At 43.8% G+C, this 16,156-nt stretch overlaps 1 protein-coding gene across 1 annotated transcript in view; it reads left to right on the top strand.

Moving 5' to 3' along the window:
• The window catches only part of HSPH1 (heat shock protein family H (Hsp110) member 1), a 161,714-nt gene extending 146,917 nt beyond the window's left edge, over nt 1–14,797 (top strand). The window contains exons 15-18 of the mRNA XM_033950106.1: nt 4,704–4,811; nt 5,969–6,088; nt 6,857–7,018; nt 13,738–14,797. Coding sequence (XP_033805997.1) covers nt 4,704–4,811; nt 5,969–6,088; nt 6,857–7,018; nt 13,738–13,941 — 594 coding nt within the window. The 3' untranslated portion in view covers nt 13,942–14,797. The remainder of the gene's footprint in view (nt 1–4,703; nt 4,812–5,968; nt 6,089–6,856; nt 7,019–13,737) is intronic.
• Nucleotides 14,798–16,156: the final 1,359 nt, after the last annotated feature.

Raw genomic sequence — 16,156 nt, 5'->3', positions numbered from 1 at the left:
TCTGCTTCCCACACAGCGACTTCAGTTTATTGGAGCCGTCCTCGACACCACTCTGATGAGGGCGTTTCTCTCCTCAGACCGCCAACGGACCCTGCTCCACCTCTGCCACCAGGTGCTCCTTCATCGCTCCATTCCAGCTCGGCAAATGATGGTCCTCCTGGGCCACATGGCCTCGACGGTCCATGTGCTTCCCCTGACGCGACTCCACCTCAGGACACCTCAATGGACGCTGGCCAACCAATGGTCACAGACCACGGATCCTCTTTCTCATCCCATCTCTGTGACATCGTCTCTTCAGCAATCTCTTCACTGGTGGTTGAACTCCTCCAATCTTTCCAGGGGTCTACTCTTTCATCTGCTCCCTCACTCCATGATCATAACCACAGATGCCTCCCCTTATGTGTGGGGAGCTCACCTAGGAGATCTTCGCACCCAGGGACTCTGGACCCCTCGGGAGCGTCAACATCACATCAATTTCCTGGAACTCAGAGCCATGTTCTATGCTCTCAAAGCCTTCCAGCACCTTCTCTACCCTCAGGTCCTTCTCCTGTGCACAGACAACCAGGTCGCCATGTACTACATAAACAAGCAAGGCGGCACCGGATCTCCCCTCCTCTGTCAGGAGGCTATCTGCATCTGGACATGGGCCACGGCCCGCAGTCTCTTCCTCAAGGCTGTCTATATCCAGGGCAAACAGAACTCCCTGGCCGACAATCTCAGCCGCATCCTTCAACCTCACGAGTGGACTCTGGATCCTCCCACGCTCCGCTCCATCTTTGCGCGCTGGGGCACTCCGCAGGTGGACCTCTTTGCAGCTCCTCACAACCATCAGCTGCCCCAGTTCTGTTCCAGACTCTTCTCTCCTCACCATCTGGCCCCGGATGCATTCCTGCTCGACTGGACGGATCGGTTCCTCTATGCCTTTCCTCCACTACCTCTGATGTTGGGGACATTATCCAAACTCCGCAGGGACAGAGCCACCATGATTCTCATCGCTCCTCGGTGGCCTCGGCAACACTGGCTCTCCCTCCTGCTCCAGCTCAGCTCCAGGGAGCCCATTCCTCTTCCTGTATTTCCCACTCTACTTACACAGCAGCATCAGTCTCTACTACATCCCAATCTGTCCTCGCTCCACCTGACAGCTTGGTTTCTCTCGGACTGACCTCTCCAGAGAATCTGTCTCAGCCTGTCCATCGTATTTTGGATGCCTCCAGGAAACCAGCCACCCTCCAATGTTACCATCAGAAGTGGGCCCGGTTCTCCTCTTGGTGTCTACTTCATCATCACGATCCCACCTCATTGGCGGTGGAAACTGTACTGGACTATTTGCTTTCTCTCTCCGACGCTGGCCTTAAGTCTACCTCAATCAGAGTCCACCTCAGTGCCATCACTGCGTTTCATGAGCCTGTCCTCGGAAAACCTCTCACGGCTCATCCCCTGGTTTCCCGGTTCATGAGAGGCCTCTTCAATGTCAAACCACCGCTGAAGCCTCCTCCAGTCGTCTGGGACCTGAATGTGGTTCTCTCAGCCCTCATGAAACCTCCATTTGAGCCTCTTGCCACAACTTCACTCAAATTTCTGACATGGAAGGTGCTTTTTCTCATTGCCATCACCTCTGCCAGGAGGGTTAGTGAGCTGCATGCACTGGTTGCTGACCCACCTTTCACGGTTTTTCACCATGACAAGGTGGTTCTGCGTACCCATCCTAAATTTCTTCCCAAGGTGGTCTCGGACTTCCACCTCAACCAGTCCATTGTCTTGCCTGTCTTTTTCCCTAAACCCCACTCTCATCCTGGGGAACAGGCGTTACACACGCTGGACTGTAAGCGTGCCCTGGCATACTACCTTGACCGTACCAGAGCTCACCGCACGTCACCTCAGCTCTTTCTGTCCTTCGACCCTAACCGTTTAGGTCGTCCTGTCTCTAAACGAACGCTTTCCAACTGGCTTGCTGCCTGCATTGCGTTCTGTTATGCTCGGGCCGGTCTCTCACTGGAAGGTGCTGTCACGGCCCACAGGGTCAGAGCTATGGCTGCTTCTGTGGCTTTCCTCCGCTCCACGCCCATCTAGGAGATCTGCAAAGCTGCCACTTGGTCCTCAGTTCACACATTCACTACTCACTACTGTCTGGATGCCTTCTCCAGACGGGATGGGCACTTCGGCCAATCTGTGTTACAAAATTTATTTTCCTAATGGCCAACCATCCCTCCTCCCTCTCTGTTAGCTTGGAGGTCACCCATACGTTAAGAATATGCTGCCTGCTTGTCCTGGGATAAAGCACAGTTACTTACCGTAACAGATGTTATCCAGGGACAGCAGGCAGATATTCTTACGACCCACCCACCTCCCCCGGTTGGCTTCTTAGCTGGCTTATCTTAACTGGGGACCTCGCTCTCCTCCGTCGAGCGGGAAGGCACCCGCGCATGCGCGGTGCGGCCAACTAGAACTTTCTAGTTAAAAGTGTCCGTACCGGGGCTCCGTCGGTGACGTCACCCATACGTTAAGAATATCTGCCTGCTGTCCCTGGATAACACCTGTTACGGTAAGTAACTGTGCTTTATTACAGGAGTCACTGAAGGCTAAACTTTGACATTTTGTAGCATGACATTTTTCAGCCCACTTTTGAGGCTTTTTACGTACACTAGTTTCAAAAAAACCGAAAATCCGCATTAGTTCTGTTGAATCTATATATATAAAATCGGAGGTATATATGTGTGTATGTGCCGCGATCACGCAAAAAAGGCTTGACCGATTTGAACGAAACTTGGTATGCAGATCCCTCACTACCTGGGGTGATATGTTCTGGGGGTCTCGCGGCCCACCTGCACACGTGGGCGGAGCTACAAACAGAAAATCAGATTTCACCCATTCATGTCAATGGAAAAAATGTAAAAACCTGCCATTCTCACAGTAATTCAAAAACGGCTTGACCGATTTGAACGAAACTTGGTATGCAGATCCCTCACTACCTGGGGTGATATGTTCTGGGGGTCTCGCGGCCCACCTGCACACGTGGGCGGCGCTACAAACTGAAAATCGGATTTCACCCATTCATGTCAATGGAAAAAATGTAAAAAGCTGCCATTCTCACAGTAATTCAAAAACGACTTGACCGATTTGAACGGAACATAGAAACATAGAAAGATGACGGCAGAAAAGGGCTACAGCCCACCAAGTCTGCCCACTCTACTGACCCACCCCATTAAGTCTGAGTGCTAATGACCCAGCTCCTTAACTCGACCCTCATAGGGATCCCACGTGGATGTCCCATTTATTTTTAAAGTCGATCACGCTGGTGGCCCTGATCACCTGCACCGGAAGTTTGTTCCAGTGATCCACCACCCTTTCTGTGATGCAGATCCATCACTACCTGGGGTGATATGTTCTGGGGGTCTCGCGGCCCACCTGCACACGTGGGCGGAGCTACAAACAGAAAATCAGATTTCACCCATTCATGTCAATGGAAAAAATGTAAAAACCTGCCATTCTCACAGTAATTCAAAAACGGCTTGACCGATTTGAACGAAACTTGGTATGCAGATCCCTCACTACCTGGGGTGATATGTTCTGGGGGTCTCGCGGCCCACCTGCACACGTGGGCGGAGCTACAAACAGAAAATCTGATTTCACCCATTCATGTCAATGGAAAAAAATGTAAAAAGCTGCCATTCTCACAGTAATTCCAACTATAAAACACTTTCTATGACACTATAACCACTAGGGACATCGTTTCTATTCTACCACAGACACCATACATATAGAGTTTGTATGTTCTAACTGTGTTTGTAACTGTTTCCTTCATGCACCCCAGTTCATAATGTTATTACATTACATGAGTACTCACATATGCTGAACTAGGAACACAGGTTCCATTCTGAACCGGGAAAAAACTGCATGGAGTTTCTTTTCAACCTGAGTTTCCACATATTAAGTTGTTTAAATCAATACTGAAACTTTTGGATGCCACTTATTCCAACAGATCTTCCTTTTCAGTTTAAGAGATTGCAAATTCCAGTGAGACTTGCATTCTCTATCACAATCAACAAATCACAGGGATAGACTATTACATACTGTGGAGTGGATTTAAGATCCCCCTGTTTTTCCCATGGACAACTCTATGTTGCTTGATCAAGGGTGGGTTCACCCAAGAATTTATATGTTCTTGCTCCTGGAGGTGAAACTAAAAATGTTGTTTATAATCAAGTTTTGTGTTAGTTGTATTGTATTCATTTTGTCAAATATTTCACATTATAATTTGAATATTGTACTTTTTTATAAAGCTGTAAAAAAATAATTTCATTCACCACTATAAAGTATCTTTATTTCAATCCATTTACTGTGTTATTGCTATAATTAAATACCCATGCAACGCCGGGGCATCATCTAGTAGATCATAAAAAGATGTGTAGGATTGCTAAGTTTAATTTTTTTTTTTTTTTTTGCTTATATAACCAAGGAAAGCCTATATGTGTTGACTGGTCTGGTGGAGGGGATAAGTTAAGACCTATTTTTCTTAATGTATTTTATGAGTGCATAGGTTTTAGAGGCTTCACACACTTAAGAGATTCTAGTTTTTAATAATTGCTTATGTTTAGAAATATATAATTTGAAAGTATTTCATCTTTTGAGATTGTTTGTAGCTGAAACCCAATATGAATTTGAGTGAATCTAGTCTTGCAAATGAAGCATTTTTCTTTCCGTAGGATCTTGATAAATTTTCAAGTCTTCTAACAATGACAGAGGATTGGTTATATGAAGAAGGGGAAGACCAGTCTAAACAGGTGTATGCAGAGAAATTGGATGAATTAAAGGTAAGTCCCTCTATTCATATTTCTGTCTGTAGTTCACATTTTTCAGTAACTTCAAAACATTTCTTAGAAAAATCACTTCTAATCAGACCTACTTGGGCACTTTTTACACAAAAGGTAATGAGCTAGAGGTTAGTACCACACACACAAGCCATCTGGAAGACATCAGTCATCAACTGCATTTATTTATTTAAAAATTATAGCCCACTATATCCACAGTTCTGAGCGGGTTACATCATAACATTCATAATAACTAATGTAAAAAAAATAAATAAATAATCAACATACAATTAAAACATACTAAAATGTACACTTTTTCTTGTCTTTACTATACAGTATATACAGAAACTTATTAAAAAAGAAAAAAAGACCTGCCTGCCAAAAATTCAAGAAAAAATCAATTCATTTATATTCCCTCTCAAATAACATACCCCCTCCTTTACTAACGCGTAGCGCGGGTTTTAGTGCCAGCAGCAGCGGTAACTGCTCTGATGCTTATAGAATTTCTATGAGCGACGGAGCAGTTACTGGGCGCTAAAACACGCACTATGCGTTAATAAAGGAGGGGGATAGTTTTTTATGCGTTTTCTAAATTGCATCACATCTGAAGACTGCTTAATTTCACTTGGTAGCAAATTCCACAGTACTGCTCCTTTTATTGACAGCGTAGCTTGATGAATTCTTGTTAATATTAACACAGTCAATGACAGAATTTCAAGTTTCATCTGGTTCTCAGAGCTCAAAGTTCTCTCTGGCTGATAAAAATGAAACACCGAATTCAAGACAGGACCTTTATCATTCAGTACTTTGAAAATCAAGCACAAAGTTTTGAATTCAATACGCAGAACAGGAAGCCAGTGTAAGCTGTATAAAATTGGTGTTATGTGCTCATATGTGGGCGCTTGAAATATAATTCATACTGCAGCATTTTGTGCAAGCTGTAAAGCATGTAACGCATACTTAGGCAGGCCATGATATACTGCCAGATCAGTCAGAGAAACTTAAAGGCAGATAAAGACCACATGGCCAAATAGATTTTTTAAAAAACCTGTTTAATCTAGTCATGGTCATAAGGTGTACCTTACTTGAAATTCATTATACAACAGGCCATGAGTATCTTTGTTACAGCAACATTGTTTTTATTTGATCTTTAACTGTAGAAACAAGGTCATCCGATTCAGGTGAGGTATCAAGAGGCAGAGGAACGACCTAGAATGTTTGACCAACTAGGACACAGACTGCAACAATATGCAAAAATACTTGGAGACTATAGAAACAAGGTGGGTTGTTTGAAGTTAATTTGTTTAAGACTAATTTTTTGGTGGAAACAGCTTATAAAATTTTAAGATATGGTGTTTAGCCTTTTGCAGTTAATGCAGGGGCCTTTACCTCATATTGAAGTACTAATGTGATATAGTGACTACACTTGAAGAAGTATATCTGACTGTGTTCCATGTAGATAATGCATAGTAACAAACTTTGCTCAATAATTGCAGGGCAATAATCCCAGAAGTGCTAAAAACTCATCCTACAGAGGTTTTGCACCTAATGTATTTTAACCAGTGTTGATGCAGATCGTTAGCATAGGTTGATAAATAGGGACTTTGGTCAAAAATCCGCCTCTTAATATTAGCATGGGGAAATTTAGATGCTTAAATCTAGTAAGTTAAGTGATGTGCCTAGTTCCTTTTATGTGATGTCTAGATTTAGTACAGTTAAATATTTTTGGAACTTGAGCTGAATGGTGCATGAGTTATACCTTTAAGAGATTTGGGCTCCTATCGGACGTCTGGGAAACCTAAAGCTTTTGCATTTAATTCACTTTTAATTCTAAAATTTTATAAAGTTGATTGATCTAAATGCTGTGATGCCCGAGAGTTGTAACCAGAACGATGTCTGAATTTAGGGAGATAATTAGCAAACAAGCAGAATCCCAAATCGATTAGTCCTGAATTTTTGTGTTGAAGGGGTAGATTAGTTGTGGGTGTTTTTGTGTTGTTTTTTTTTTTAACAAGTTGCTGCTTCAGATATTGGCTATTTCCCTGCAGGATGAGAAATATAACCATATAGATGCAGTTGAAATGGAGAAGGTGGAGAAATATATCAGTGAAACGATGGAATGGATGAATAATGCTATGAATGCTCAGGCTAAGCTGTGTCCTTATCAAGATCCAGTTGTACGAGCAAGCGAAATCAAAACCAAACAAATTGTAAGTGCAGAATTTTTAGGAGTATTTTTAGTCTAAAATGATCTGTTATAGCTGAACTTTGTTTTATTTGGTTTGCATGACTAAAAGCATTTCTATCTTAGTTTAATTTGCTAGAATATCTAATATGGGTCAGTCTTGAAAAATGATTTCTTCAATCAAATCATTTTGGGTATTAGCTTCCTGAAGCAAAATTTTAATTTTTTTTGGATTTTTTTGGAAAGATTACCTAATCAACTTGCTGTGGTCTAGGAACTGCATATATATCATGTCTTCATTCTCTATAACATTACTTCAGTACTGCTGAATACACCATAAGCAGGCAAAGCTAGTCTTATGAACTGTTAAAAATGGGGCATAGCTATAAGGATGCATACGAGGTCTGACAATTAAGTTCATGAACTTGTCACTATATGCTTACGTTTGCAGCACTGAACAAATAGCTCAGTAAGGTTTCATAAGCTTGGTATATCAGTTGTGTCGACATGTGGCGGTGTCTTTATTGTTGCTTGTTTTTTTTGTGCTGTTGCGAGAATGTTGGAGCAATGAACAAACATTAAATTTCTCATTAAACTTGGCAAGAGTGGAAGTGAAATCAGGGACATGTTAGCCTGAGATTATGGGGATAATGCCATGAAGAAAACGGCAGTGTGCAAATGGATTAAACATTTTTCTGAGGGGAGAAAAAACGTCACCAATGAAGAGAGGTCAGGGTGGCCAGTAATGAGCAGAACTGACGAAAACATTGCAAAAATTTGTTGAATTGTGCATCAAAACTGTCAGCTGACTGTGAGAAGCATAGCAGACCAAGTAAACATGATAGAGAAGCAGGAAAATCTTGACATGAGAAATGTGTGTGTAAAAATGGTCCCTCATGGCTCTTGCATCACGACAATGCACCAGCTCACATGGCACTGTCTGTGAGGGAGTCAACTGTATTGGAACACCGTCCCTACTCACCTGATCTGGTCCCCAATGAATTTTTCTTTACCCCGAAGATAAAGGAAATATTGAAAGGAAAACATTTTGATGGCATTCAGGACATCAAGGGTAATACAATAGCTCTAAAGGCCATTCCAGAAAAAGAGTTCCAAAATTGCTTTGAAGGGTGGACTAGGTGCTGGTGTTGGTGCATAGCTTCTCAAGGGGAGTACTTCAAAAATGACCATAGTGATATTCAGCAATGAGCTATGTAACACTTTTGCTAAGATGAGTTTATGAACTTAATTGTCAGAACTTGTAGACTAGTTCAAACATGAGAAAATTGAGATTTCCAAATGAGACTTTCCCATGCTCTCTCTCACTTTCCCCCACCCCCAATAGTATGCTTCCTTACAAATCTAATCAGTAATGTTTTTTTATCCCAGGACAAGCAGGCAGCATATTCTCAACATGTGGGTGATGTCATCCACGGAGCCCCGTAGCGGACAGCCTCGCAAGCAGACTTGCTTGAAGAACTTTCAAAGAGTTTGCGAGTGCTGCATGCGTGAGTGCCTTCCACCGAACGTAGGTCGTGCATGTCCTGTGAGGTACCTCAGTTCTCGTTTTTCTGCGGAGCCAAGAAGCACCTGTTTCTCAGCTCTGCCGTCTTTGAGTTCTGCCTTCTCGCACCGCGGCTTTCTTTTTCCTTTAATTGTTTATTTTTAGTAGTCGCTGTGCGGCACATTTTTTTTTTTTTTTTTTTTTTAAGTTTTCTTTTTTTGGTCGGTTATCATTTGGTGGGGCTTGGACTCAGGCCCTGCCGCCGACCCTCGTTTGGCAGTGGCCGTATTTTTTTCTATGTCCAAGCCTCTTACGGGTTTCAAAAGGTATAGCCAGTGTAACCAGGCGATTTCTCTCACTGACCTACACCGTTGGTGTATTAAGTGCTTGGGACCCAAACATTGTCCTGAGTCCTGCCCGTGCTGTGCTACCCTTCAAAAAAGAGCTCTCCGGAGACATCGTGTCCAAATCCAGCAGCTCTTTGGTTCCATGGAGCCTTGACCTCCATTGTGGCCTTGTTGGCCAAGTCCTCGACCTCGAGCAAGTCGCCTCGTCTGTGAAGGCCTCATCTGCTGTGCCTCATAAGGTCTCATCCTTAGGCAAGTCTGCTCTTCCCTCCGCAGGTACGTTAGCTAAGAAGCCTCCAGCTGAGTCTCGGGCAGTCCATGCAACAAGTGCAGTCGTGCCAGCATCTACGAGACCTCCGAAGCGTGCCTCCAAAAAATAGGGAATACTAATCCTCGAGGTCGCCCTCTATGGAGCGCACTGCTGCACCTTCTAGACCAGAGTCATTGGTCTCGGTGCCTGTCTTCGAGGACATGCTGCAAGCCATATTGACCAGGCAGACCTCTGTTTTCGTTAAGCTTGCCCCTGCCTCGACCCTGCTTTCTGCGAGCCAGTCTGAGCATTCTGTCGAGGCACAACGAGCAAAACCTGTTAGGTCTCGACCTTTGTCGTCCAGTGACTCCTCACCTCGTCCTTCCAGGTCCGGGTCTCCAGCTACTCGACCTGCTCGAGGTGGAGGACAAGCCTTGATCGAGATCCCACTCAAAGCATTCTTCATCATTGAGGCACTGAGGAAGGCATCGAGGAAGGATAAAGAGTCTTCTATACCTCGTTCTTTGAGGCCCATCGAGACCCCTTCAAAAACCAGGAATAGGTCTCAAACTCTGAAGCTTTCAATGCCTCGTACTTCTCCATCACGAGGCTCGTCCAGGTCCCGGACTCCTCTATCGAGGCCTACTACGAGGGATCCTCGTTTGCCTGTTTCTACGAGGCACGAGTCAAGACATTCAGTTCCTCATACTCCTGGGACCTCTCCATCGAGACATCTCAAACGTAAGCACTCTCTGACTCTGCCTATATCACACAGAAGAGCATCTTCTGTGACTCTTACGTTGGATACAGATGTCCCTTCCCAATACTCCAAGAAGGCTTCTCCTTCTTATTCAGCAACACCTCAGTCTCACTCCACTTCTCCTTAGGGCTCTTCATCTTCAAAATCCACATCTTTTTCAAGATTCATCTTTGACATGAGTAAGGCTCAAGTTGATCTTCAGTCTGAGTCTAAGTATACTCCTGAATATTTGGCTGAGATGGAATTGCCACATCCGCCAAAGGACACCATGAGACTTCCCATGAATCCTATTTTGAAGCAAACTTTTCTGAGAAATCTTGAGACTCCTTATTCAATTCCGGCTATTCCATCAAAAATGGAATCTCGTTACTGTATGGTTCCTTGTAAAGAGTTTGAGAAGCTGCAATTGTCTCACCAATCCTTGGTGGTAGAATCATCTCTCAAAAAACCTAATCCCACCAAGCTTTATGCTGCAGTTCCTCCAGGCAGAGAAGGACGGACAATGGATAAATTTGGATGCCGTCTTGTATCAAAATTCCATGATGGCAAACAGGATTTTGAATTACAACTTCATGTTCACATCTTATCTGAAGTACTGCATAAAGACCATGCCCTACTTCTCTGATTTACCTGAGCACCGGTTGCCTGAGTTTCAACAACTCCACCATTCTCTATCACAAATATGTCTCTTCATGCTTCATGACTTATGATGCATTTGAAATGTCATTTTGTGTCACTGCTTTTTCTGTGGCAATGCGATGTCTGGCTTGGCTACGCATTGTGGACATGGAACCTAACTTGCAAGACTGTCTAGCCAATATACCATGCCAAGGTAATGAGCTGTTTGCCGACTCCATTGAGGCTGCCACCAAGCGTCTGTCAGAGTATGACAGTCCTTTGCCTTTTTGATTTGACCTAAAGCTAAGCCTCCAGCTTCTAAGCCTTATAAGCTACCTCCACGTCGTTATCCACAGAAATCTACTCCGGTTTTCTCCAGGCCTCTATCTAGGAAACAACCACAGCAGTAGAGTCAGCAAAAACCTCAGACTCCTGCTGTAGCTAAGCCTGCACAGTCTTTTTGACAATCTAAATCTGAGCATAACGTCCATCTTCATCCATCAGTCTTCTCTCCTCCCCATAGGAGGTAGTCTCCATCACTTTTACCAACAGTGGGAGCAGATTATATCAGACCTCTGGGTTCTCACCATCATCAGAAAGGGTTATTTCTTCAAATTCCACCAGATCTCCCTCCAAAAGAGTTTTTTTCCAACATGTCGCAACTTCCCCTTCTTCAGGAGGCTCAGGCTCTTCTTCGGCTCTGTGCTGTCGAGGAGGTTCCCTTGACCCAACGGGACATGGGGTTTTATTCCCATTATTTTCTGGTCCCAAAGAAGACGGGGGATTTGCGACCTATCCTGGACCTCAGAGCTCTCAACAAATTTCTTGTCAAAGAAGTTTCGGATGCTCTTTCTTCCAACTCTGTATCCCCTGATGGATCAAGGTGATTGGTTATGCTCCCTAGATCTCAAAGAGGCTTATACTCGTATTTCAATTCATCCAGCCTCTCACAGATTCCTAAGATTTCAGGTGGGGAATCTTCATCTTCAGTACTGACTCCTTCCTTTCGGCCTCGCCTCATCTCCCAGAGTCTTCGCAAAATGCCTGGTGATGGTGGCTGCAGCCCTGCAGACACAGGGTCTTCAAGTCTGTCCATATCTGGACGACTGGCTCATCAAAGCCTCATTTCAACAGGGGGTTATTGTAGCGACCCATAGGATTATAGTATTTCTCCAAAGTCTTGGGTTCGAAATCAATTTTGCAAAGTCCTAGTTACCTCCCTCCCAAACTCTACAGTTTGTTGGAGCATTCCTGCCTCAACCATGTCAAGATGCTCTCATTTGCCTGTGTCAGCTTAATAACGAAACGATCGCAGATTTATAATTAATCTTCCAACTGAAAGTGTCACACTCTCTCACAGATTAAAGGATTTGGAAGTTTCTATTCGGGTCTCCTGAAGCAGATTCCAAAACGGGGCCATGTTGAGATCCCCGGATTACGTTAAAAGCTAAACTTGTGATTTTTTTGCCATCTGATTTCCATTATTGAACACTTTTAGAAAATATAATAAGAAGAAACAACATAAAAAGAAATTTAAAAATTATGATATTGTTATAACTTAGCATTTAGCCTCAGAGATTGATCACATGATCTAATGCAATGACTGGACGGTGAACTCCTTCGAGGGGGTGTTATCACTCCCCATTAGAGTTTCATATCTCTGAGCATATAGGAAAGTATTTGATCAATCTACTGAGACTATAGTTCTCTTGACTGTATAGGAGTCAGTCTAAATCTATATACGCTTCTCCCTCCGTATCCACAGAGGTTAGGGCAGAACCGGCCCGTGAATATTAAAAAACCCACGAATAATATTTGGGCCGGTTCTTCCCCTAACCCCCGCTTTGCCCCAGCTATTTTAAGCCCTGTAAGCCTCCCCTTAAGCCTTACCTGGTGGTCTAGCAGGTTTTTTGGGCAGGAGCGATCTTCCCACATTCCTGCCTCGTGCAGATTGGTCACAGGAAATGGCTGCCTTGTGCTCCCATAGTCTCTCAAGATTATGACGGGAGCTCAAGGCAGCCATTTCCTATGAGCGATCTGCACAGGGCAGGAGCTTGGGAAGATCGCTCCTGCCCCAAAAACCTGCTAGACCACCAGGTAAGGCTTAAGGGGGGGTTTTACAGGGCTTAAAATAGCCCACAAAATTAAAATGTGTGTGTTTTATTTTAAAATCGCGAATAACCGCGGATTCGGAGGGGGAAGTGTATATTGAGTACACTTTACTGATCTCCCACTTCTGAGTCACAGTACGTCTTTGGCATTATCTTTTAACATTCAGCATTTTTCTGCTTCCTTCTCAAATCTATCTAATTTTCCATGTCTTCCTATCTATCCATGTGCAGTCTCTTCCCTCTCTCTGCCCTTCCCCTCCATCCATATGTGCCATTCTCCTTCCCCCCAGTCTGGCACCTCTCTCCCCTTCTTTATTTCCCTCCTTCCCCCCCCCCTCCCCTTTGTGGTTTGGCATCTGTTTCCCTACCTTAGTCTGGAATCTCTCCTTTCCTTCCCTGGTCTGGCATCTCTCTCTCCTTCCCTCCCTTCCCCTTTGTTGTCTAGTATCTCTTTCCGCCTTCCCTTTCATCCCCTTGTCTGGTATTTCCTCCCCTCCCCCCCCCTCCTATGGTCTAGCATTTTATCTTCCCCTTCCCTTTTTTTCCCTGGAGGTCTGACATCTTTCTGTCCCTTTCTTCCCCATCTCTTCTATCCAGCATCTCTCTATTATCCTCCACATATGATTCTCCCTCCCACCCACCCAATGGAATCTGATGCTTGATACCACTGGCAGTGTGAGTGAAGTAATCACGCTGCCTTCGGTGGCCCGGAAGCTTTCTCTCTGCTACTGCTTCCAACCTATGTGGGGATAGGAAGCAGTAGGAGAGAGAGCACTTTTAGTATGCCAAAGGCAACATGTTTACTTCACTTATGCTGCTAATGACCCAAAGAGTAAGAGCAGCACTGCTGGGAATGAGAACAGTGAGCAAGAACCAAATCTTGCTTGGGTGAGGGTGGGGGATTCTGGATAGGTGTGTGGGCCACCCAGAAGGTCACTGCAGGGTGCCATTGGCTTCCTGGCCTTGCATTGATCACTACTGACTTAAGCGCTTTAAACACATTTTGACCTCGGGTGCCTTCAGTATCAACCATTGCCTTTATCAGTAAAAGGGTCCCTTAGTGGTATGTGTGGTGTATGCCTAGTATAGCCTCCACTTTCTGTGCAGGAGGCGGAATTATGCAAAACTGACTTGCTGTCCTTATTTTCATCCAGGAGTTGGACAATAACTGTTCCTACATTGTGACACAGCCGAAACCTAAAGTAGAATCCCCCAAAGATGAAAAGACTCTAAATGGCAAGGGTATTCATAAAGATGAAGACATGAAAGATAAGAACCTACATAATGCTGAAATCCCTCAGGAAAATGGGGATTGCTGTCCCAATGAAAACACCACCTTTGATATGGACTTGAACTAACCTCATTAGATTTGATATGGACTTGGACTAACCTCATTACATCAGGATAACTTTTTTTTGTTTGTTTACAAGGAAAATCTTGTATTGCTGTGTAGTATGTGTCCAAACAAAGGCAGGTGCAATTTTGTAGGAATATTTATTTTTGTTTTAGCTTTTTTTTTCTGTTCTCTTTGGGATGGAAGGGTTGTAACTTTGTGTTTGAAACCCTTTGTTATTGCATTAATAGAATGTGACTAAGCTGCAGTTTACTGATAATCCTAAAAGGAAAATTGCCTTGGTAACTAGTCAAATTCCTGTGGAATTATGAATTCATATTGGGCTTCTGTGCAGTATTTGATCGTTGACAGCACTGAGGATATTAAGGCAGCCTCATTGCTGCTTTATAAGGTTAGAGTGGGGCCCTGGTAAGCAGTTTTGCATGCCAAGGCAGTTTTCACTTATGCAGCCCAATCAGTTAAATATTAGGTCAGTAATTGCAGTGTCTGTGTAAGGGCTTCCCATGATGACCACAATTCATTTCTCAAAGTTCACTTTATCCTCGTCACATTTTTTATTTTAAATGAAGTAAATGGCAAGCAAACAGTACTGTTTTTGTAAAATTATCCTAAGGAGAAGACCAGAGGGGAGAAGGCATGCTAAAACTGTTGACTGTCTTTGTAGAACCTTGATCAAACATCGGCTAATAAAGTTCTTTAAAAAAAAGTATGGCTTCTAAAAACTGGTGTAGCATATTTATTTAGAGAGATATCCTGTCTTCCCCAAAGAACTCAGAATGGGTTACAGTTTACATTCACAATGTTACAATATAGGGTTTATGTACAATGTGTTGCAGTACATGTATATTAGAGAATGACACGGGGAAAAAATCTGTCCCCGTCCCACCATCCTCTGCACCGCCCCATCACCGCCATTCCATTCACCGCCCCGTCACCGTCACTGCCATCCCTTTCACCGCCCCGTCACCGCCACTGCCATCCCATTCACCGCCCCGTCACCGTCCCCGCAGCATCCATATAAGCCTTAGTACTCTAATATTTAGCGTATTCCATTCTTATAAATCAAAGTTCCTGCTGCTGAACTAGAGAAAGAGATGTTCAGCTGGCAGGGCTTTGTTTATAAATTTTTATTAACACAACTAATATACCACCATAATGTTTCCGACAGAGGACAAGTATGCAATAAATGCATTTTGCTGTTTCAATGCCAGTGCTCAGCAGAACAACAGACAGCAATATGGACATTCACCTTATGTAGTACTTTTTTAATATATAAAAATAGGCAAATTAGTTGCTGTTTTATCATTATATTTTCTTGCCATTATAGTATTCTTCATTGATCATTTTTCTTTTTAAATTCAAAACAAATTCAACCTATCTTGTGTCCCAGCATGAATTCATGTTTCACTCAATTGGCTGTTTCAAGGGAATTAACCCTCCAACTTCCATTTGCAAAAATACCCAATGTTGTTCCTTCTATGAGCAATATTTAAATTATGAGGAACAACATTGGGTATTTTTGCTGAATTGTGTGACACCATTTGGGCTGAACATGAAGATTGAAAATGCCTGGTTAGCCCTGGACAGATGATTTGAACAGCCAGGAGCCTGTCCTGGCCATTTAAATCATTTTGAATATCTAGTCCAATGATAACAGAATTAGGGTGATTATAGAAACATAGAACTTTGTTGATCACTAAAAACAGTGACTAAGGGTCTATCAAGCTCAGCATCCTGTCTTTGACACTGGCCAGTCTTGGTCTTTGGAACTGCCCATTGTGTCAGAAGCAATAGGGATTAAGTGACTTGCCCAGGGTCACAAGGAGTGTAGTGTAGCTCTAACCACTGGATTTAGAAGTTGGCTTCTTTTGGGATCTTTAACTCATCATCGCTAGGACTCGAATCTGAGTCCGTGGCACCTAACATAGAATGGAATTAGTATGGCAAAGTAATGAAGAATGGTCCAGCAGCCCCCACCCTCCCTCCACCTCACCTTATATTCGTTCCGAGTTTGCCGGCTTTCTTTTTCCCTAGCCGCACGCGTTCAAAAAGCCGTGCATTTAGCCAGCTCCCTCCTCCACCTCACCTTAAATTTCGAGTTTTCCGGCTTCCTTTTTTCCGAGCCGCACGTGTTCAAAAATCCGTGCACGCGCGGCTGCGCGAGTCAATCAAACTTCTCCTCTCCTGCAACTTCCTGTTTCCGGTTGCGTCAGAGGAGA

This window comes from Geotrypetes seraphini, chromosome 6, assembly GCF_902459505.1.
Source record: "Geotrypetes seraphini chromosome 6, aGeoSer1.1, whole genome shotgun sequence".
Taxonomy (NCBI): domain Eukaryota; kingdom Metazoa; phylum Chordata; class Amphibia; order Gymnophiona; family Dermophiidae; genus Geotrypetes; species Geotrypetes seraphini.
The sequence above is the reverse complement of the archived record's forward strand: the minus strand, read 5'-3'. Positions and strand labels throughout refer to the sequence as shown.